Source organism: Microtus oregoni, unplaced genomic scaffold (genome assembly GCF_018167655.1).
Source record: "Microtus oregoni isolate MIOR12 unplaced genomic scaffold, Mior012 000023F_ref0000262, whole genome shotgun sequence".
Lineage (NCBI taxonomy): Eukaryota > Metazoa > Chordata > Mammalia > Rodentia > Cricetidae > Microtus > Microtus oregoni.
The window spans coordinates 35765876-35790871 of NW_024543082.1; the positions used below are offsets into that span (position 1 = coordinate 35765876).

General features: G+C 44.3%; 2 protein-coding genes across 6 annotated transcripts in view; both read right to left on the minus strand.

Annotated features, from left to right (window-relative positions):
* Positions 1-24996, minus strand: part of Mrps6 (mitochondrial ribosomal protein S6) — a 50678-nt gene that overhangs the window by 22481 nt on the left and 3201 nt on the right. The gene's annotated exons all lie outside the window — the stretch shown is intronic.
* Positions 1-24996, minus strand: part of Slc5a3 (solute carrier family 5 member 3) — a 44670-nt gene that overhangs the window by 8822 nt on the left and 10852 nt on the right. For 3 of the 5 annotated variants that reach the window (XM_041672936.1, XM_041672935.1, XM_041672934.1), the window contains 2 exons: positions 22425-22591; positions 1742-11463 (listed from right to left, as the gene is read on the minus strand). In XM_041672936.1, the coding sequence (XP_041528870.1) occupies positions 8978-11134 (2157 nt within the window). In that variant the 5' untranslated portion in view covers positions 11135-11463; positions 22425-22591 and the 3' untranslated portion in view covers positions 1742-8977. Of the gene's footprint in view, positions 1-1741; positions 11464-22424; positions 22592-24996 lie in introns of those variants that run through there. The other 2 variants (XM_041672937.1, XM_041672932.1) reach the window with 2 other exon arrangements.

The window sequence follows — 24996 nt, forward strand, 5'->3', positions numbered from 1 at the left end:
CTTTTCGAGTTCAGATTCCCAGAACACATGTAAAAGCTGGGCAGACGTTGTGACCACCTGCAAAGCCAGCACTGAACCAGCAGGGACGGGGATCCTGGACAAGCCAGCTAACTACAGTTAGTAAGCACGGCTCAGGAGGGACTCGGCCTCATAGACAACTGGGGGGCACAGCCAATATCAAGGCCAGGCTTCCACAGGCATGTGCACACCAACAACTGAGGGGCACAGCCAATGTCAAGGCCAGGCTTCCACAGGCATGTGCACACCAACAACTGAGGGGCACAGCCAATGTCAAGGCCAGGCTTCCACAGGCATGTGCACACCAACAACTGAGGGGCACAGCCAATGTCAAGGCCAGGCTTCCACAGGCATGTGCCCACACACACCAAATAGATAAATTAAAAAGAACTGGAGCCAGCAGACAATGCCCTGTATATCAAAGGGTAAAATGGGGCAATTCTCTCGGCGTGAGCACTTTGACCACTTCCTACCAGAGGCTTGACCCAACTAGGATAGAGAAAGATGAGCCAAGAAAGTTGTTATACTAAAAAGAGGTTCTCCAAACACTGATGGAACCATGTCAAAAGAAGACAAAAACTTCTATGATGGTCCTATTCGCTAAATCTGGACACACATAAACAAAAAACCATCAGTAGTGGCCTATGACTTACTGCATAACTAATTAATATTCCACAGTGACAAGCCATTCTGTGCTGTCAGCTACAACTCAAGCAAAGTTTCCAAGTGGATGCTCAAATGAGGGGTCCAGTTTGACAGAGACCAGTCAGTGCTCTCGGAGCCTCTGACTACCTCCCAAAACTACTTACTATCATCAGGGAACACAGCTCGGCAGTGGAGCTACTGGGCAGCACCGTGACTAAGCGCCCACAATGGAACAACACGACAGGGTGGTGACCTGCGTGCTGAGACACACTACCCTCACTATGGTGTGCTCCTGCCCCATGCTGTGGACAACTGGGTACTAATCTAGGTGCTGAGACACACTACCTTCACTATGGTGTGCTCCTGCCCCATGCTGTGGACAACCGGGCACAGACCTGCGTGCTGAGACACACTATCTTCACTATGGTGTGCTCCTGCCCCAATGCAGTCTTGTTCTGATCATGAGGAAACTATGATCCCAAGTTGTGGGGCATTCACGGCACCACAGACCTTAAATACAGGGCTGGGGACAAGGATCTGTCCCAGATCAAGGGAAACAAGAGGCACAAAGCTAAAGGCAGCATCCAACCTCTAAATGACTTCTCGTTAAGGTTGCTAACCAGCAACATCTGAGGTCTCTGGACTAAACACTGTTACTTCCTAGACTGTTACTTCCTGGACTGCTGCCCTTGCCTTAAGAATGCGCCCAAGAACTCTAAAGGGAGTAATGTGGGCAAACGTCTCTCTCGGGAAGATGAAAACGCATCTGCAAAGCAAACATGGCAGTGCGAACTCTGGTCACCCGGGGTTAAGACAATTCCTACATGCCCTTGTCTTAGGGCAACTTCCCTGTAACCTAAAGTGATTTTGAAACCATTAGGAAAAACCCACGAACATTCTTATTTATTCCGTGTTTTACATATAAGTACCCATAGGTCGGTGTTGACACACAACAGCTAAAGTGGTACCAATACTAGCATGTAGGCATTCGGAAAGCACACAAGAACCAAGTCGGCAGGGCCTCGGGTGGAGTGAGACACTGAATCTGGGGACAAACATTCACACTGAAAGAGTCACAGAAGAGTAAAGTTTTCATTTTATTCAAAGTTTGTACAGAAGTGCTAACATCTCCATAAAATAATTACTACACTTCAGCTACCGGACAAAATACCACAGAAAGGAACGGACTTTGCAAGGAATGTATTCATCTTAAGTTTTCAAATACTTCTGAAGGCTAATGCAGCAGCTGGCAAAAGAACACGAGTACACAAAGAACAGAGCTTGCAGTCAGCAACGAAGACTGACGGCTCTTTAGAAGATTGGCGCTTTTTTTGCCATTTAAACAACAGTAACACAACACAGTAAACCAAGATCATACAAGTCTACAATTGTAAAAATCAGTTGTACACAGTATAGGCAAGTTAGAACTGTCACAAGTAGCTAACAGCTTTAAATTTACAGTTTAACGGTTTTCTTTTCAAGATGGAAGAAAATTCTGATTTCTCTGAAACTAAAGCCTTACACAATGAAACGGACCTTATTAGTCAAACTTGAAAACAAAAGAGGCTGAGGACAAGAGAGAGTAAACTGGAAATAATTAAAAGCTAACCAATAACAAATTAATGTTCACAAATCCCATTATAGCCATATTTGGTCTACAATACCAGATGAAATGATCCACGCACATAATACACGGCCCAGTGTACTGACAGGTCTCTGAGCCCGGAGTGTGGACAAAGCTTCCAGACAGTACACGGGAAAACATTTCTCAAAGCAGACATCTTTTAAAATGCATTAATACTTACATATCAAAATTCTTTAGATAAAAGCAGCAGTGTTCTGCTGGCATTTGGCTTAGAAATAAAGGAATGAATGAAGCAATTTCATAGGATATTATTAGAAAAAGAATTGCTCTTCTGGAAGAAGACTACTAACTTTTGCACAGCAACTATTTTTGATACCCATTTTGTCAAAAAAGAAAAGCGAAGCAGAAAAGCCGACCAGTTCATATGGTGATTACCAACAGGTCCAGACAAAGAGCGGCGTCCACACAGGGACAGACAAGCCCCTGCTGGGTCTCAACTTGGCAGGTGCTCTCACAGGCTGAAGCAAGAACGGCAAGGGTAGCAGAGGAACGGCTCCACACCGTCCTCAGACACTAATGCAGTATGCCACTATTTAAAATAATAATAACAATAATAAAGCTTTTACATCTTAATAACCCCACAGAGCAGTCCATGAGCAAAAGACTTGGTGATCTGTTTGCCACTCAACAGTCTGAGTTCTCACAGTGAAATCAGGAAATTATACATATTTACACCATGACTACTTTTCTTTCCATGAAATTATAAATGAAAATCATTTGTGTCAAAGAAATTTTAAAAAGCATTTCAAAAAGTTGTATTAAACTCTCTTAAAAGTACAGAATACAGAGGTCAAAAGTTAACTGCTCTACGTAGTCACATATTGCTAGTCAAGGACACTCCTCACAGCCTCTCCCTCAGCCCCACCCCCACCAGCCCCCTCCCTGCACCTCCAGGTTACCTGCTGTGAAATGCCGCTGTAGGTGCACACGGGAGAAAGCCCCCCATCCCAGTTCATGGAACTCTCCTAAGCCGTACCACATTAGCCTATGTCATCTACAGTCTTTGTTATACGGTTTCCCAAACAGAGGGGGCGCTCTCTTTCCTCTGAGAGCTCTATCTGAAGATGTAGCCATAATTTGGACAGCTCATTTTCATTCTTGGTAACCATGGGACTATCTGGAGGTAAAGCAAACCAGGGGAAAGGGCAATGCTGAGTGGGAGGAAATACATCTTTATTTCTGCATGCACACCCACAGCTTTCCACTCATCTAGTCTTGGGGAGCTAACAGAACACATTAGAAAATTCTCAGTACTATTAGGAAAAGCAATGTCATATAGAGTCTGTCCAGAAATAGTTTGATGTTCAGAACACAGAGATCCAACTCCCTACTAAAAAGTACAGCTAAGCACATAAAGAACACAAAGCTAACGCCACCTCATGCAAACCTATGCAAGATCAATATAGTATCTGCACTACTGAGTGTGAATTTAGTAACACTTCTTCTAGACAACATTTTAGCATTCCAATGACTACGACTTACAAAGCTGTCACCTGCCTGCCCCCCAGAAATCCCACTGTCCCAGTTGAGTTTCAGACTGTGGGTCTGTGTCCACAGACCTCATTTCCCTAAAACCCCCAGATATAAGCAGCTGAGAACTCTCCCCATCAGAGCAGCACAAGCAGGGAGAACACAAGACTCATTTCTCAGGACCAGCTGGACAGCAGTCTCCCTGCCCAGCCTTTCAGTACTGTGGTCGTCCTGACAACCCTGGGGCGCAGCTTGGTGGGCTTATGACTTGCACTTGTGGGTTAGTGAGAATGCTATTAGGTTTGTGCTTTTTACAAGTGGAGACACACACGTGAACAGTGTTGTGCTTTCTATGGACTTTTAGCCTCTCCTTACACACGGAAATATGAGTGCTCAGATGTCCTTAACAACTATACATGGACATTCTAAAAATATACTCAGAATCAGAATGTAACTTTAAAGTTTTAATTATAGATGTAAAAGCAAATTAAGATGAATAAATAATATTAAGCTACAATATATATACTTAAAACTGCCTTGATTCTGTGAACCAAAAACTACATATAAAAGCGTGTAAATGTGTACTTTCTACTAGCAGCTTTCCTCACTAGTTACAATAAAAGCTAAAAGCATAGGAAGCTTATGGCTAAGAAAGGGACAGGAGCAACTAGCAGATCAACACTGGCAAGCAGAAAGTTACCTACAACCTAAACACAAACCTCAAAATTTGATTATACTGTGGAAAACCTTGTACACTAACAACTGCCATTCCAAGATTTCAGTATGCCCCATCTGTTTCCAATTACACACACAGACATGCACATACGAGAAACTAATGACATTCTGCTTTCACACTAATAAACTGAACATTAAATTTGTGTGTGTATTATTTACATATAAATTTATAAAGCCAGCAGCCCTAGGAAAATAGGGCAAATACATCTAATTATGCTGTGGGTATATACTGTCAACTTGTGCTGTCCAGAAAATCCCTAGCAGAGTCTTTAGACATACGCTACCTGGGGGCGAGGGGTGAGGAGGAAGGGCAGGAGGGCCGCATGCCAGACAGAACTCCTCAGCCTTCCCGGGCACACTTAGAGGAATCAGGCCATCCACAGAGCCTGCAGATACATGCTCCTCCAAAGAGTACAGTGCATGAGATGAGTAATGACACACACTACGTCTTTTCCTTCGTTTCTCAGCAAAGGCTACAGGGCAACAGCCATTGGTTGCTAGGGCAATGGGTGGCTCACACGCAAACTGAACCTTGCCTGTTAGAAAGGAGTGTAGACAGAAGCATAAATGGCATCGATTTCACAACATTGTTAAAAGATCAGTCAGTAGTGAGAACTTTAAATGAAAACACATGACTAAGTGTGGGGCTTGGCACTAACAATTCTCTTACACAGAACCTCAGCTCACGAGCGGAGCAGCTACGGTGCTCAAGACAGTGTGACAGGTGATCTTCACGAGAAGGGTTTTGGTCCCGAGTCGTCATTTCTGCACCAGCCTCGACATAACAGCCCAAGTGTTTCTCTCTGTACCAGCTAATTTCCAGCTTTACCACCTCAATGGCAAAACCCAGCCTTTCTGCATCACATGATCCCATCATCTCCAAGGGGCTCCTGTGAGAACTCACTACTGCTTCCTGACTTTAAAAATACTGAAACGCTGGCGCTTTCATCACATCTTAGAAACTGTGCACCAACAGGCCGTGCAGACACACGGTTCAACAGGAATGAGCGGTCTCGTGCACACCTAGGGAAGGGTGACACCTATGTGGTCTCCTTCCAATCGTACCTCCCATGAAGGTGTGATATGAGGGGATGAGGCAATCTTAGTACTGTAGTACCAGTTAGACGAGAAGATGCAAGACCTAATCTCTCAATGGGTTAACGACAAGGCTGATTTCTATGGTGGAGACTCATCCATAGATTACACTAAATGACATTCAAAGAGATGAGAAGATCATGCACTTGCGACAGGGAAAGAGTACCAGTGAAGAAATTTAAGGATTCAGAACCAGCCCCAGACAAGGCTTTTAACCCCATGCTCAGAGAACCAATTAACTCAGAGATCCATTCTTAACTGGGAGTTTCACAAAGTGAAGGGTATCTGCTAATCTCTTATGGTGACATCTCTTAAGAGGTAAGGACACACAGCCCTGGTCAGCCTCCCTCTGTGTGCAAGATAATGATGGATCCTTGGAGCCAGCGGAAAGGAAGCCCTGGAAATGAGACCCACTGGATCTGAGCCAAGGACACAAGTTATTACTTGATGCTCCTCTAAAAACAAAAGCAATCACTTCCTAGAAAGAACAGCTGGAGGAGAGATCGGCAGGACAGTCTTCAGAAATGAAAGAGACCTGAAGTCCCACAGCAGAGTCAACAATCCCTCTTCAGGCCACTGTCAGAAGCCCTCTCCCATAGACCCAGACACAAACTGCCTGGGAAGACAAAACATGGAGAAGTTGAGCCCACACACCAAGGATAACTATTTCTCACCTGTGTTTGTGGACCAACAGCCCCACCTACGTTTTTACTTTTAGCCACATTTTAGTTAGTGTGAATCTTGGTCAATTCAGAACCTCAGCTTGCACAAGCACAGAAATGCATGTGTAAATGTCTGAACAGATCCACGCTATCTTTTAGGACTCATATATCCATGGGAAGGATGGATACTTTGCTAGCCTGAAATAACCATCTATCATTCCAAGGTCATTCCAACAACCTATAGACTAAAGCCTGGTCTCCTGGAATGAAGCTGCCTTCCCCAGTTCACACCCTCTTCAACCACGGCATCCACGTGGGAGGCAGTAAGGAAGACAAGCGGTAGGGACTTCAGAGTCAGTACAGAGATGCTCACACTGGTAAGAATGAACAACACCTCATGGATATGTTAAGGTATTTCTTATTTATAGATATAGAACTCTAAACCTGACCTACTGCTATTTACACAGACATGTGATGTATTGTATGTATCTTACTATAAGACAACAAAAAGAGGTAAGAAGATCTAACATTCCAAATTATTAGGACTCAACACTAAATAAAGGGGAGAAATTCACATAAACACCTATTCTCTTACGCTGTAAATATGAGGATTGGGAAGGCCACTCAGCCAACATGTCAATTCTTGCTAAGTGCAGAGGGATGTGTTCAAAGGAAATACTAACTCCTACAACTTGATACAAATTCAGGCAACCCAAGATCCTATGAATGTTTTTCATAGCCTAAAAGGTTATCTCAAATGGAAAATTCTTTAAGAGAAGACTGTCACAAACCACGAACAAACCATTCATTCAAATACATGTGGGCAAACTCTGAATCCAGATCTGGAGAACTGCTTTCTCATCTTTCCACGAGGTCCCATGACCTTGGACGCGTCACAGCCTCAACCTCCACTCAAGACAAGGAAGCCCTATCTACTTGGTCCCTAGTTATAAACCTCAAAATAGAAATTGAGAGAAAAATTGTACAAGGCACTCTAAGTTCTTCCAAAATACATGCTATTCGTACATGAATCACCTTTTCCACCTGCAGGCTCAGTCCATCAGAAACCCTCCTGAAGACAGGAAGACTACATAGACCCAATGAGCCCCAAAGTCAGTGTTGGGCTCAAGTCCATCATCTGCAAACAAATTGATGCATTACAAAAAAAAAAAAAAAAAAAAAAAAAACAACAAGTTATCAGGATTGAGCTTTGATTCAAAATCTACAAAATTATCTATAAAAGTAATAATTGTCCTTGAGTACAAGGCTTAATAAATTTGTTATATAATTTAAAAAGTTATTAGCTTAAAGAAAGTAGGTATATAGTTAGTGTTCTCCATCTCTCATGGAGAACAGGCAGTGTTGAAGACAGGACTACAGACATCCTTAAGAGTTCTTCTCTAACTCCTTCTGGGCCATTCTCACTAGGTAGAAACAGCCTATAAGAAAGATCCGCTGCCCATGGATGCTGTGATTGGATAAAGGTAAAGGTCTGTACAGAATCCTGTGATGTCCTCCACAAGAGCGCATGACCACGCTGGGCATCCACAGAAACCTTATGCTGATCAACAGCAAGGGTCAGGAGAGTTCTGTGGCGGGTGGCCAGTTTGTAACTACGCATGTGTGTGCTGACACTCACAACACGTCTTCAGGAAAGGCAAAAACCAGGAAAAGAGCGTATAGAGAATGCAGTATGAGTCAGGATTTGATTTTTCCTCTAAACACAACATCAGTGTATCACAGCTAGTCAAGGGCCACAACTCAGCACACAAAAGCTGTGCCCACTTCTGTGGCAACACTGAATGTTTCTCACAACTGGACCATGGGGAAGGCATCTGGCTGATTAACAAGGAATACTACAAAATAACAAGGAAGCAGCTAGGACAGAGGCAGAAGATGATTCAGCATCCTCTTAGCATTACGTTTATCAAGCACTGCATGGTAGTTAATTCTCAAACTATATTTTAAAACACCTTATCTCATCAATAAATGTGGGGATCATCAGCAATACTTACTTCCCCCCTGATTAAAAATATATATACAGACTTGGTAGTCATTCCGTATGGTTCAGTTTAAGAAAGAAAAACAGAGGGAGGGAACTGAAACAAAGTCTGCCCAAGCCACTAACATTCCACACACAAGGGGTACAAAAATACCTCCAGGAAAACATTCGTCCTTTCTTTTGGCAAGCAGAATCCATGGACTCATGCTAACAAAGCCAGCCAGGCAAACAAAGTTGTCCTGAAGTGATTACTATACAACACATTAGACTTTCAGGACATAACTAATCATACATCTCTATGAATTTGATTTTTCAATCATAGCAGGGATTGAGACAAAAGCTTTACAAATGAGCAGATAGATCTACTTCAGCACAAGGTCTATGAGACTTGGCAATGCAGACAAGACACTTTATCATGGTACTTTAACACAGTTCTGCTCTAAGTGACCTGTGAGAAGAATTGGTCTTTCCTCACTTTGGTATGGAAAACTCTAAACCACATTTTCTTTTTTTGCACAATTCATTCTGTTTTGTTTCATTTAAGTTGAAGATTTATTTCATCCATCTCTAGGAAAATAGTCCTGCAAATAGATGATTTTCTGCTAAGTAAAATTTGGCTAAAACCTTCAGCGTAAACAATGCCTGAGAGATGCAACAGTTACATTTCTGCAGTATTTTCTGAAGTGCCTCACCATGTTCTTAAGTTCATAAGGAGAAATAAACAAACATGAAAATTCCAAGCGAACACACAGCAAAAAGTCCAATATTTAACACGACTTTTACTTGCGGAGACTCTTCTAACATCTGTGAGCAAACGGCCTCCTCATCCATCAGGTCTCTGAGACTTCTCTTGCTAAGGCTTTTACTCTTAAAGCCACAAAACCAGTCTATGAACTTCCAATACCGGCTTCGGCTTTCTGTTTCCTTCTCTCTCTCTTTCTCACCCATGAGAGCTGCTTGCCCATTGGAATAAGCATCTACTGGTGTTTCTGCCTCTGAATGACCCATGGAAGCTACTGGATTGCCCTCTTCTCTGCACGTCACCAACAGATTAACATCTTCAGGCTGAAGTTCCTTAATGCTGTCTTCAGACTTCCCGTTGGGAATGACGTGGTTGATAGCCTCACTATTGTCATTGCTCCGTAGAAAGCTCTTCTCTTGCATTTTGTATGGCTCATCTTTCTGACAGCAGCTCTCCTTTGTTACCAGGGTCTTCTTTGACCAAAAGGTGGTGGTACGAATCTGGTCCTTGGTGGGAGGCGGTGTGAGAAGACTCACAATTACAGTTATGAGTCCTGTGATCCAAAACAATGCTGTAGCCACATACATATAATGGATGTCTTTGATGAAGCCTGGCCTGTTATCAGGTTGGTCACATTCAGGAGCACGGTAGGTAAAAGCCAGTATCAAACGGACAGCTCCAAGAACAAAGCCTGCCATTCCACCATAGAAAGCCCCTTGCTCGTTGCAACGTTTCCAGAAAATTGCCAGAAGGAAGAGGGCTGCCACTGGAGGGGTCAGATAATCTGCCACCTCCTGGATATAAAGGTACATCTGGCCTCCTTGCATCTCCACAATGATTGGCACCCATGCTATGCTGATGACAACCATAAAAGCCACAAATATCCTGCCCACTATCATTAGTTCCCGGGAGCTTGCGCTCTTGCGGATAAGCTTGTACACATCGAGGGTGAATATGGTACTGGCACTGTTAAAGATGGAGTCCAAGTCGCTCATCAGAGCCGCAATCATCACTGCCATCATCAAGCCCCGAAGGCCCACAGGAACCAACTTCATCACCAGGCGTGGGTAGGCAATATTGGAGCACCCAGCTCTGCTTCCACACACTTGCATGCAGTGCTCTGGGTTGATGCAAGCTATGTCATCAACAAACAGTATCCTAGAAATCATTCCTGGGACAACTATGATAAACATTGGTAGAAGCTTCAAGAAGCCAGCCATTAGAGTAGAGCCTTTGGCATGAGCAATGTTTTTGGCTGCTAGAACCCTCTGCACAATGACTTGGTCAGCACACCAGTACCATACCGAGGCTGGAGTCTGCCCAAGAATGAATCCAGGCCATGGAACATCTTCATCTGTTGGATCTCGCAGCATTTTTAGGGCATCCTCCTTAGGGTGGACGTTACATGAATTTGTGTTAGAAAGGTTGTGTGTCAACAAAATGGAAGCAACATTGGGTGAGGCCAACATGTACCTTCTCTTAACTTCCTCAAACCCTCCGATCTTCATCATGCTAATAACCATAAGTGTGAGCGCCCCGATTATCATGAGCAGAGCCTGGAGGGTGTCTGTGTAGATCACTGCAACAAGGCCTCCGGTGACAGTCAGCAGAGCGGTCATGCCAATGAGCAGGATGACAGACACATAAAGGTTCCAACCCAAGGACTCCTGGATAAAGAGGGCACCTGAATACAGATCCACTGAGAGCTTGGTGAAGATATACAGAAGGAGAGACAAGGCTGCAAAATAGACCTGAATCCTATGGCCACCGAATCTCTTGGACAAGTATTCAGGCATAGTGTATACCCCTGACCGGATGTAAATAGGGATGAAAACCCATCCCAGAAGTTGCAAGAGCAGTAAGGCATTGAATTCCCATGCGCCTACTGCAAATCCACTCGCTGCTCCAGATCCTGCCAGCCCAATGAAGTGCTCACTCCCAATATTGCTCACAAACAGAGAGGCACCAATTGCCACCCAGGTCATAGAGCGCCCGGCCAGGAAGTATCCACTCACAGTGCTTCTATTAGATTTCCACATGGCAAAAAAACCAATGCACATGACCAGGACAAAATACAGGGCCACTATGGCAATGTCTGCCGTCTCCAGCACAGCCCTCATTCTGGTAACTTGTGAATAAAATGTCCGAATGAAAGAAGTGTCCAACTTCTTATTTACTTATTAGTAACCCAGCCAAGTCTGTAAAGCACACGTGAACGGGACTACACAGAGCAACACAGCAGTTCAAAGTCTTTGTCCTTTGTTTGCTGTCTTGATGGTGGTGGTTGTAGTAAGCTTGGAAGGAGACAGTTTTAAATTTCCTCCGCTTCTCAATTGGGATTGAGAATTTAGCTCGCACTCTTAGTCCACAAGACCATCAGCATTTACTCAGGTGCTGGAGGAGAAACTCTGAGCTGCAGCTAAGTCTAGTGGAGCCTACTGTACCAACCCTGCAAGGCAGCAAAGACAAAAGACAAAGAGTGAATTAGAGGAGGGGCGCATCAAGCGGTGAGGAAACTTTCAATTGAGCAAACATGGCGCAACATTTGTTATAAAAAAACACTTTTACAATACACTTTAATAACTGCAGCAAAGCGCAAACTATTGTCACAGAGGATAGTGATAGCAGCCGTCATTCTGAGCTAAAAACAAAAGGATCATCAGTTGCCTCAGGTCTCAAGGAGCAACTGCCCACCATGTCACAAAACTGTTGCTTGTCTTGCTATAGACACCTTGTCTTGCAGTTGCACCTCAAAACAAGAATCAAGAAGTTAAAGTGCCCTGAGGGAGAAAGCGAACACTAGATTCCCAGAACAGATCTTCAAATTCTTGCAGTGATGGGGAGAGGAGCTAGCATTATGGCCAGCTAAGTCCTAGATGCAATAGCAGGTACCTGAGACGGTAAAAGTCCCGCTGTAAGTGTAGTCACAGGGAACTTAGGATAATACACAGCTGATGAGAAAAAGGAACCCTACACAAACAGCACACAGCTTCCCGCACTCCAGCTGCCCTTGCGCGCACTCTGCTAGGGAGAAAAGAACCCTTCAGCAGGAACAACTTCCTTCTGCAGGCAATAATCCCCCCCCCCTCCACCCGCCACAAAAAAAAACCTAAGAAGACAAAAGCATTCCACTCAAGGTTTGATTTTACAGAATATTTTCAGTACTGTAATATATCTAATTCTTTTTTCCTGTATGAAAAGCAAAGGGAGATTTTTCTGGAAGGATGAATAATTTGATTTCTCTGTCTTCCAAACCCGAACAAAACAGTTAACCATTAAATCATCTTCAATAAATCCATCTGACATTTTTCAGCTCTGAATTAAGATTATTCTGTAAAACACACATTTAAAAATGACTAAAATCAAATGGATAAATCTGATTCTCCTCTTACTAAAGAAATCCTCAGTCTTCAGTTAATTATAAAAGAAGCTGACAGATCAATAACATTGTTATTATTCAAAATAATACTGCCACATATTAGTGTCTAAGTGCTTCTGCTTATCAGTGAGGAAACTTCAAAATAAGTGATTTTCCATGCTTCAAAAAACTGTTTTTTTCTGATAAATCTAGGCATTTTCTTTAAACAAACAAACAAACAAAAAAAAACAGTAAACTTAGAAGTCATGGAGCCATAAATAAAAATAAGGCCAGTTTTCTCAAAACTGCTTGAACTAAAGCTGCAGTGTTAAAAACTTGGTGACTCTCAGAAGGAAAGTCAGCGAGTCATTCCCTAAACAGATCCCACTACACTCCAGCAGGCTGAACCCATACTGTTCCCTAGAGAATGCCGGTCCTATCATTTCCAGCTCTCTTCTAAGTCAAAACACACAATAATTACACCTAACATAAAAAATGAAAATAAAACCACATTAAAAATCCTACCTACCTCCTGAAAATCATGTCAGTAACAAGATACTGCCAAAAGCAAATCAAAACAACAAAAAACTCAAGTACAAATTTACATCATTACTTCATACCCGCCAAATCCTGAAGTTGACCATATTTTATGACTGCTTTCCTAATCCTCCAAGTCTTTCAAGTTTAACACCCCCCCCCCAAAAAAAAAAACCTCCAAAATTTGAGTAAGCTCTATAAATGTTTCAGTCAGTGGCAGTGGGAAGAGGCTGGTCATGAGGTCCCGCCTTCAGTGGAGACTCTCCTCCGGCCCAAGCAAGACCAAGTGTACTGCTATCACTCTGACACTCGTCCACCTACAAGGAGGAAGAGCCTTGCTGGTTCAGGATCTTCAGATAAAGTCTTCTTGGTGGAAGCTTAGCATGTTTTCATCAGAGCCTTTGTCTATAGGGAGGAGGGTTCAGCTTCTGACCCCTGCTGAGGTAGCAGCTTCTGTGCTTAAGAGTCAAAGCAGACATGTCCTGTCCACCACTAGGACCAGGGTGGTGTTAAATGTGACTCAAAGCATCAACTAAGCCGTCTTCTGCTTCCAGAGGGGGCTCACCTGGCTCAAAGTCCCATACAGAGCCTGAGTTCTCATTCCTTAGACATGCCTTCATAGCAAATAGCAGACTGGCCAAATTTGAGCTCAGAGCTGTCCAGGGCTGGGCACGATGACACACACCTGTAATCCCAGCACTCAGGACACTGAAGCAAAGGACCGCTTCAGTCCCAGGTCAGCCTCGTCTACCGTGAGACTGTCTCAAGAACCAGAGAGTGTGTTTAACTGTCTTCCCTCTTCATGTCCTTCCAGAGCCACTGCTCAGGGGCCTCACCAGGCCCTGCACTGGCCTGCAGGATGTTTTTAGTTTTTCAACTTAAAATGCATACAGGGATTGATGCTTCCTACAGAACAGAAGGAAAATAATCAAAACAGGTCCATTCAGACTGCAGAAAGGTATGAATGTCACAGTAGAATGAGAGTGAGCTCCACATGTCTGTCACAGTTATCAGAGCCTGGATTCCAGCCTTCCTGCAGGAGACGGAGTTCACGCTTCTTTAAGGGGAGAGGGAATCCCAACAGAATACACGTGAGTTTTGTATATTTCCATGTTTAAAGAGTGAACATTTCTTCACCAGTAGCACCATGAACAACAACAGGCCCAGAGTTCCTTTATTTTAGAACGAATACACATGGAAACACCTCCAGCAAACACGCAACTTCTTAGACTGTGTTCTGTATCCTTAAGTTTTCTTTCACAATTAACATGTTTCCTTGACATGACATTTTTTGAAAAAGAAAAACAATGATTCCCACAACAAGAGTATTTAGAGCAAAGAAATGGTCCCCAGGAAAGAGGAACTAACTCAGGCTAACATCAAACACAGAGGGTTCTGAAATAGGACTTTCCCCACTAAAATCACTGGTAATGTATGACCTTGTTTCACACGAAATCAGAATGCAGATGTAATGGTCATGCATTTAAATGCATTAAAGCAGAAAGAGAAGGGAAATGCACATGGCGCCACATCTGGCCAACTAGAGAGAAGACATGAGCCCCAACTGAGATCAACTCGTAAGTCTTCCACTGACGAACATAGAACTAGTCAGACAACCAAATCTCATTTCTACAGTCTAGGGGGAGCATTTTATTTATCTGCCAAACCAGGAAGTGATTCTGCACCAATCTATAATCCAGGAGCAGATCTCTAAAAAGAAGAGTCACCTGACACAGAATCCCAACAGGGAACAAGGAAGAGTCGTGGAGCTCAGTGGGGACTCCTGTCACAACTCCAAGTTAGATGTGAGCTAAGAAAGCACAGACCCGCAGTTCTCAACCTGTCAGTGGTGATCTTTGGAGGGGGTGAATGACCCTTTCACGGGGGTCATATATGAGATATCCTGCATGCCAGATATTTACATTACAATTCATAATAGTAGCAAAATTACAGTTATGAAGCAGCAACAAAAATAATTTTATGGCTGGGGGTCAGCACAACATGAGGAACTGTATCAAAGGGCTGCAGCATTAGGACGGTTGAGAACCACTGACATAGATTATGTTGACCCTAAAAGTAACCAACTGCACTGTTCTTACCTTGGGCTAAATTCACAAACACTGAACAGGACCTCAGCACTGTGCCTGGGAGGCCTGGCTAGTTAAATCCGTACAATGACAGAAGTGAGAAGTACCATTACCACCTAGGGTCATACAAGAACTCTGAAGGTCTCCTGCATCACAGAACTGTCACACCCAAAGCTTCCTTTGTCTCCATCACAAAGCAACAAACAAGTTAAGCCCAGATGGCATGCATCAGGACAGGGTGTGTGGGTGTAGGTGAGCAGGACAGAGATGCAGGTACTGCACACAGCACAGCAGGAAACAGTGGCTCTCTGAAGAGCAGGCTGGAAAATCCCATATTCTGATTGCAACAGTATGTCCCTGTGAATATGCAGCCACGGCTTCGCTCCTAGGGGCATAACAAAGATGGAGAACGTTCCCAACACTGCACACTACCACAGGCTGGTGGCTTGGCTCAATTTATTCTCTCCAACCTGAATGGACAGGGAATGATGACACCGGCCTTTTCAAATTTAACTGTCAACTGTGTGCAAGGAAGGTTAGGATCTTCACAAATGTTATTCACACATAAAATGAAAGGACAAAATTAAACAATGTATTGAACATGTAAAATTCACTCGCAAATGTCTTAAAGTGGTTCCCAGCCATCCACCAACTGTCAGTTCCACGCATGCATTACATCACTTACTGGAGGAAAACAGAAGCCCTTCCCTCGACTTCAAGTAAGTGTGTGTAGAACAGCAGGCCAGCCTGCCAGAGCAAGGAAACCCTCTGTTAGATGCGGACTCAGTCAGGTCCTGAACACTGAACACCCGTGTCTCGAGGCACCAGCAGCTCCAGCACCAATCCACAGCTCCTTCACACTGCTACCTCCATTTCGGAACAGCTTCCACACTGCACTGCTGCTTGTGCTGCTTTGTGTTTGTTCTCTGATGATTGCTCCCACACATTCCCTAAGCTCACGCTATACAAATACAAGCCCAAGCTTCCTGCGGAAGGCAACGTATTACAAAGAACTTTTATTTCCTCCACTCTTCACTATGACAATCACTAGTGTGAGACACTTATCCCTGAGCTAGCTGAATTACACCCCAGATAAAAACGGTTTCTGCATCAGCACTGACCACACAGCACCATTACAGTTCATGGAGAAGCCCCTCCACAATCACAGACTCAATCACCCCAGTTTACCGGTAAGAAGACTTAAGAGCTGGGGTGCAGCTCAGGGTGCAGCACTTGCCTGGCATGTGCAGGGCTCTGGGGGTTGAGTCCCAGTGATACTAAAACGAACAAAAACTGAGGAGGGGTCTCTAGGATCACTGAAGGACAGGAACACTGTCTCTGGAGTAGATGTTGCACTCTTTGGGAAGATACACACAGAGATAGAGCAGAAATATACACACATCAGGAAAAAACAAGAAAAAAGGAAATGATAACCACAGCCACCTGCACAATAATGCACCTGTGGCAATGAGTCCCTGCTAAGACTCTTGGAGAAGCTGACGGTGAACTTTAAAGTGGACGGCTGCCTGCATGCATTCACTGATGCTCAGTCTATCTCCACAGGACAGTCATCACCAAAACTATGGAAATACTCCACAAAATGCAACCTCAACTACTCATTTTGTTTACATTGTTGTTTTGTTTTTGTTTTTGAAGCCAGGGTTTCTCTGTGTAACACTGGGTTTTCCTGGAACTCACTCTGCAGATCAGGCTGGCCTTGAACTCAGAGATCCACCTGCCTCTACCTCCTGAATGCTGGGATTAAAGGCATGTGCCACCATGGCCTGGCTAGGTACTCAAAATCTCTCCCACCAGCTTCCAGAAAATATTCAAACTCACAAAACACTGTGCAGAGGATGGCTGCTCTCATTAACAGCATGGTGAGGCCAGAGCGAAGGGTAACCTGTGGAATTTGTTTGAATTCAGACTGGAAGAAACAATTGTAAAGAGACACCACCATGAAGTTGCAGTAGCTATTTCTAAAGAGAAACATGACAATAGTAAAGTCCTCCAGCAGCAACTAATTCAAATACGAAAGCCAGTGGATAACGGGTAAGAACAAGATGTCCAGTTCCAAGTCTGTTCTCCATCATCCCTTATTAGAAGAGAAAAGGAGCTACCATTCACCATGAAGTAATCTAATGCATGTCACCTTAACCCGACAACTGCCTACTCTCCCCAACAAAGCACACAGGCACACCCCAACACAAGGCACTGTCACCGACACCAACTAACATATCAAATCTTCCTCTAATCACAGAGAGAACCACAGAAGAGCCCGAAATAATGGAGGCTGCAATGCACACTGTCATTCCTGGAAAGGACTGTAGACTGCCCAAGGAAACCAAACAATAAAAGCACGACCCTTGATTTAACAGACACATTTCAGTATAAACCGAACGCTGTAGCAGTTTCAAGGCCAGTGCTTGTACTGCACGGGAGAGGCCGTCACTCCTAACAGCACCATCAAGGTATGCACAACTCGGTGCTGGGTTAAAACAGAGAAAGATGATTTCTAACAATCTGTGATGAATTAAAAACTACGCAACAGGGCTGGAGAGATGGCTCAGTGGTTAAGAGCACTGACTGCTCTTCCAGAGGTCCTGAGTTTAATTCCCAGCAACCACATGGTGGCTCACAGCCATCTATAATGAGACTTGGTGCCCCCTTCTGGCTTGCGGGCACACATGGAAGGAAAGCTGTACACATAATAAATAAATATATAAAAAAAACTACGCACCAGACTATCAAATGGAGTTCTTGTAACAGTCTGAAATTATAAGGACTAAAGGAAATATAAAATACACTTCAGAAAAGGTAACAATAGTAGAGCTACCCTAAGACTGGGGTTGATGGACCTGTCAGAGCTAGTGATGGCGCTAATGTACACCCAAACTGTCTCACACCTACAGACTACAGGAACACACCTCAAGGCAACATCAGACAGATTATCAATTTAAGAACTGTGGAGATGATGAAGACCCAGCTAAGCTGGAAACATGAGGGTAAGCCCTGGCCAATCCCTGACACCCTGACTTGAGATGTGAAAGCAGTGGACTCCATCATCACTTATTAGATGCCTTATTAGATCACTTATTTTTATGCCCTGCCAACTCTCCCAAGGAAGGCTTTTCTAAGAAGCTGGACCTAGCAGCATAAGTGGCAGTCATTCTATTTAACTGCGTATGCATTAACACAACCTCATCCAGATCTAGTCCCGCTGCAGCCAATGGCCTCAGCCCATCTCACTGAGGTTCCATCCTGCCTGAACATCCTAACTGTAGTGAACCTCGGTGCACTCTGGTCTTTCTCCTGACTAGTTTCCTTATAGCATTAGCTAGCGTGTCTCCTGCTAGAACACCATCAACACTGAACCTTCATCGCATTAGCCTCTGCATTCCTGAAATAACGCTGGCACTGGCCCCTTCCTCGACACACGGACTGTAACTACAGTGTAACTACAAGGTGCCCTATTTATTGGATGCAGTCATCAAGGCATGACGCCCCACTTCAGACTACCAGCGTACTAGCCTGGCTAAGCCATGTAACACTGGACACTCCTTTTCTCTGCCTATGCAGTGTAAATCACACTCATCTTCAAAATGTTGATGAACCCGAAGTGAAGGAAAAACACACAGCATCTGCTTCAGAATCACTAAGACTAGGCAGTACTACGGCTAACACCCACATGGCTTAAAGCAGTAAAACTCAGCCAAGTCAGCATTATATAGTTCACCTTCATGGTATGTGTGTGTGTGTGCGTGCGCGTGTGTGTGTGTGTGTGTGCGCGCGCGCGCGTGTGTGTGTGCGCGTGCACAAGAAAGAAAGGGAGAGGAAGAGAGAGAGAGACAGAGAGACAGAGAAGGGGTGGAGAGACAAAGAGTTCGACCTCCTTGGTTCCTGCTCATGTCCCTAGAGAACCAGTTCCTAGCGCACATATGCACGGCTTTTCTGCTCACATCAGACAGATGCTCCTGTAGACCAGTCTCTAGCTCTCCTAAGCCTGTGCCTCCTCTGAAAAACACTTTAGCTGTGTCCTAATTTTCCCTAAAGGGCAGAGAACTCTTTTTCAAGAAAGAAAACTAAGGGCAGGAAGAGAATAACTGAAGAGCATTTGAAGGGAACCCGAGCCAGCACAGCAGGAGCACAGGCCGCTACAAAGGGGGGCGCAGTGGGGCTTTCCTCTCCACCAGCTGAGACAAGAGAAGGGGCTAAAAGTTAGAGAGCATTTCAGAACTGCTTTCCTGTGGATAGCAGAACATACGAGATCTTGGAAACTCTAGAAAAAAATTCCAGTGATTTCATCCTAATCAGATAAAATTTAACAACAACAACAACAACAAAGATATTAGGAGAAATTCTCAAGTTTTCTTCACTCTTTTTCTCACACCGACTAAATCTGAAAGAAAAAAAAACTTTTTATGTGTATAAAATGGAATCTTGTGAGACAAGAAGTGCCCCAAGGCCTTAGGCTTGGACTGTCCCCATCAGAACCCGGATGACTTATGGTTGTGGGACCACAAACTCCATACAGGTGCTTTCTTGAGACAGCTAACAAAACAGAAGGCAGGCAGTATACCAGCCAAAGAAACATAACAACCTACACTGACCGTTTACTGAACAAGGTCTAGTAATTTAAAGGGCAAACAGAAGCAGCATTTGTGCCAGGCAAACGGCCCACGGTTAGCTTCTCACTTGCCATCTGTCTTGAAACTCACCTTAAAACAGAACCAAAATCGCAGTACCCAGTGGATGTTTCATATCTGCAATGTGTATATCAGAGATGAAACCATTTCTGTACTTCTCTGCAGTTCACTGCACGGTACTGCAGAGAACCTGTTCCTAGCCACTGACCACGCTCGGCTCTGTACTCATCACGAGGACAACGTCCTCATGCTCCCAGCCACTGACCACGCTTGGCTCTGCACTCCTCCTCAGGGGACAACGTTCTCACACTGGGCTACACAAACAGTAATCTAGATTCCCAAAGCTGTGGCTGACAAAAATCCAAGAATTTGATGGCCAGAATAGGTGTCAAGAACATTTTTTTTTCAAGTGAAATCTAAATAAAGCCAAAAACAAGAGTTGTTGGTTACGGGGGAAAGCAACCAAGTGCCAGTTCCTGCAGAGTGAGGACTCCAGTGGATACTTCCTTAAGTCTGAGCTTTCAACCGCAATTCCTTCTTATGTTCTCACCCAAGTGCCAATCTCTGGGTATCCAAAGAGTAGGTAGATACCCTTAGCAGGGACGCTGTAACCACAGAAGAAATCGTTAGGGAAAAGGAGCCAAGCGTGTCAACTGAACCATAGGCCAAAAGATACGTTCAAACACCCGGGCCTCAGGTTTCAAATTTGCAATCTGACGTCAGGTATCTGGAGGAGTAAAGAAGGGACAAAGACAAGAAGAGAAAATTAGTTGTGGTACCAACTTGGTTTCTACTCTACAGAAATACGAAGCCTAGTCACAAATAAAAACTGAAGTCTCAAGTCCTCGTTGTGTTTCCTAATGCTCTACTCTAGGGAAACAGGTTAACCTACCGCCATCCTCCTCGCACCCTGACCCAGTGTCATTCTCCACACAAAGCAACACCGTACAAGCCCCTCAGAAACTAAGAAAATGGGTGCAAATCGAATAGACCTGATGAGCATGTAACACCAGTCCACAGGAGGCTGAGGCAGAAGCAGGGCCATGAACCAAGGCCAGCCTGGGCTATGGAAGGAGCTCTAAGCAAGCCTGGTTAGCACAGTTGAAACTCTACCTGGAGAGAAGTGGGGGAGGGAGACAAGGAAAAACAAAAAGAACTAAGTATGTTAAAATAATCCAAGAATCAAAACCGAGCTAAGCACAGGGCCATTTCTCACAACTCACGCTGTCAGACCATCCTATGTTTCCTGGAACTCGGAAGCCTCTGCTGGACACTTCAGCCTGAATGGTCACATGATCTAGCAATGAAACTGGGGTGCCACTGTTTTTTAAGAACTGAACATGCTTGGTGTTTGTTGAGTCCTATTGGTCCTATCGGTCCTACTATAAACCAATGACAGACTAACAAGGTGGGCTTTGTCTACATAAATGCTCCAAAAGGCTCAAACCAGCCACTTAAATCCAATATCTAAATCAGAAACTACAAAATGAGAGCTCTAACTGATCCAGGCACACCTCAATCAGCCCACAGGGCAACACTTTAAAAATCTGATTTCCTATATAAGCTGGGTTTCTGTAAGGAAGCAAGAGAGAAAAGAGCTGATGCGCCCAGACTCCCAAGTGGAGTGCCAGACTGCAGTGCGCAGCACCAGCATCTCTACTCCAGACACTGCCTGAGAAGAGCTGCATCCTAGTCTCGGGTGTCAATACAATAAGCATCGTCAGTTTACCTTACAAAGCATCACCAGTAAATGGAATGGCAGATGAGTCCGGGGAGCTCCTCTAGAGGCGTACTGGACACCTACTTCCCACTCCACCTTCAAAGGCCTTCTAAAAAAGGTCACTCTCACCAAGATGAGAAAGTGGGGGTCTGAAGTGGTTGAACACCCTAGAAGTGCGAGCTAGGATCTAAAACAAGTTCTATCTACCTTTAAAGGACCTTACAGGTCTTCCCACCGCCAATTCTTACTGATTCTACCACGGCAACCATATCTTTACTTGGGACCTTCCACTCTTACGTTCATTTAGTAAACAAAACCCTGGTTTTGCACATATTGAAGCAGAGCTCTTCTCATATCCATCTCATCTAATCATAAGCCATCCCCACAGCCCTTCAATGCTTTAGTACATGAACTATGTACATTTGTCAACCTAATGTGGGACCAGAGCCCTCGGAGAATGGTGCTGATGATCCAGTTCCCCCGCGACCGTCTCTCTGTGCCAGCTGTGCCGCATCTACAAGGCACATCTAGCTTCATTATAGCAATCTACGCAAATGCACAGACGCGGAGACCACGACACTCTGGGGCACTCCTTCTTCTATAGCCAGGATTTTAGCCACTCACCTTGTATCAAGACATTCCAGAGATCCCAACTTGGATTTCAGAGTCAAGTTTACCTTCATTTGGTCAATTTATATAAGCAAATTACTATAAAAAAAAAGGTTTTCTGCCATAAAATCATCTTAGAAACCAGTGGAACTTCTGGGCAGGAAAGCTCCTCTGAATTGACAGCAAACCTCCTGGCACAGGGGGTCACCATGCTATAGTATCTTAAAACTACAGACAGCAATGACCCTGAAAGGCAGCTGGCGAACCGATTATGCTCACAGCACAGAACCACAGGGACAACACACCTGACCAAAGAGAGCTGCAATCTAGCACAGGAGGTAAGACTCATTCACCAACTTGCTGTGCGAGAAAGACACATACCATGGGGAGTGCTCACAATGGGAACACTGCTATCTGTCTACATTATTAACAGCGGAAGAAAGGCCTTGATACCTGCTTAAGGTAGCAAGCGAGCTGAAAAGATCTTGGAGGCTTTCATGGAAGCAGCGTGGTTTTATGAAAAGGGAAGGCCCTCCCGACAGAGAGGCAATGAGATGCATGCACCAAGGAAACAAAAGGCAGCTGCAGATTCAGGGATCCACAGCTCTGCCACTCAGCATCTGGAATGGAGAACACAGGCAGTGAGGACGTTAGAAAAAAGTAGGCTGGAATTATACCAGAGCCCCCATGACATCACATGGTGACATCTCTGACTTCTGAGAAGAGTGTGCCCTGACTCAGCAAGCGTTCACAGTATCAACTGGTGTGAAAACCAGATATCCAATGCCACACAATGCTATTTCCTTATTAAAATTCATCTCAGGTTTGTAAAGTGTTCCGAGAACAAACACCCTTGCACTCCAACAGTGTATTTACGAGTACTAACTCATCTCCTCAGTGACATGACAAGAAGCCACCAACAAACTTCAAGAATCCCAGGGTGCTCATCTGAGGCTGGAAGCACACGCACTGAGACTACAGGAGGGAAGGTTTTGGTCCCAGGCCACAGAACAGAGAAGTTAGAAACCAACTAACAGGCAATTCTGGGAACCACAATCCACTAAGTCTGAACCACACTGAGTCTGAAATGCCAAGGTGGTATCTAAGCGTCTAATGACAAGCAGAGGGAAAGCCAGTTGGGGGCTTGATTCAAAAACCACACATCACCTAAATGATCAAAGGTGTAACTATGTAAATGAGGGAGTATCAAAGAAGAAAAGTCAGAAAACAGCACCACAGAAAGTCAAGAACACTGGATGACAAACTCCACAGGATCATACTTCAATACAAGCTCGCTGACAGACTGTGATATCTGGACTTTTCTCAATCCCACAGACCCATAAACTATAGCTCATTTTTTCAACTAGTAAATGTAAAACTCTTTCTTAGAACATTGCCCATAAAAAGGGTAAGTAGTGGGGGAAACAGTCTGTCAGTCTCTACTTTTACAGTAACATAAGGACAAGAGGGACAGATTAATTCTCCAGCAGTTTCTCTTTTATGCAAACTGACAACTTATCAGGCATTTATTTAATTCCTTAAGTTTGATTTTCTTAAACAAAAACAATTACATGTGTTGACAACAAATCTCATGGTTTCACAATATGGCCTTCTCAGCTGAAATATTAAAAGGAGGTTCCCTTTTCTCTTGCATATATAAACTCATGAGAATACATAAACAAAATCTACTATAAAACCAGTGACTAAGTCAACTAGGAAAAATCTGACCATTAAACCAACTGCCAAAGCCTTTAGCCATATGAATAATCATGACAGACTTCTCCCCTCCACCCTTCCTTCCACTGTCACGTTCAGCCAAACCAGATAAACCAACTAAATCTGAGAAGCACGGCAACAGTACTTACTACATGGAAGGTGTTCTTCACAAATCGTCTCTCACTATGTGACATTTTAAGGAGATTCTCTAGTGATAAGACTTAGTAGAAAATCTCTAGTGAGCATTAGTGTGAGTGCAGGAGTCCAGTGGGGTAGAAGGTGAGCATCTGACAGGACTGTCAGATATACAAACCATGTCTGACAGGGAAGGACTCCTCATCCACAGCTCAGGGCAGAGGAGGCCTCCTCCTTCTGTCCCCTGTGGCTGCAGAGAACTGGAACCCAAGAACTTAAACGCCAAATCAAACCAGAGCACTGCTCACAGAGAGTTTGAAAATGCACAGCTTCTACCACAGCGCCAAGACAGGGTATTAGAGACCCGAGCTAAGCTGATATGGCTGGGCCCAAAGACAAAGAAACGACTGACACGCTCACCTGACAGCCGACACTTCCACCCCACCTCTGCACCGACTAACAGCAGAAACCTCGCCGTGTCCTGAAAGCAAATGCTGTCAGGCCAGCCAGGCTACGGTGGCCAGGTCGGCCAGCCCACCTATGAGTTCTGAAAGGCCCATAGGAGGCTACCGATCCTAGCATTCTTTCCCAAATATCCTAACTTAGTCACAGCTTCGGAACTCCACAAAACTTTGGCCAGGCTGTCTTACCAAAAAGGCCCAGGTGAAAGAAACTGTGAGAACCTCTTCTGCTCTGAACTTAGGAAATCAGTGCCCTCTGCATCTTAAAGAGTTCATTTCTGACAGTCTTCTATATCTAACGCCACAGGATACCCAGAACCACAACCTACACACTACTTAAGTGAGTCACTGAAAACAGAATCTGCTTGTCCCTGAAGTTAACATCGGGGAGCATGAACACGAAGTCTTCATGAGATAAGTACCTATTTTACCCCCATGTAGTATATCTGCTGCTCTTCTGAAACAGTTCCTTATGCATTCCAGGCAGGCCTCCCACTCACTACGCAGGATCCTGTCTCCACTACCCAAGTGTTGTGATGACAGACATGTACCACTGCACCATTCAATCCCTATTTCTAAAATTCTGTATATATAGAAGGAACATAAATGCTATTTTATTGTACATCCATTCATCTAGTACTTCAACTAGTCATTATTTAAATATTCATATGGTTTAAACTCATCTAACAATTCTTGAGTAATGATGGCATGAT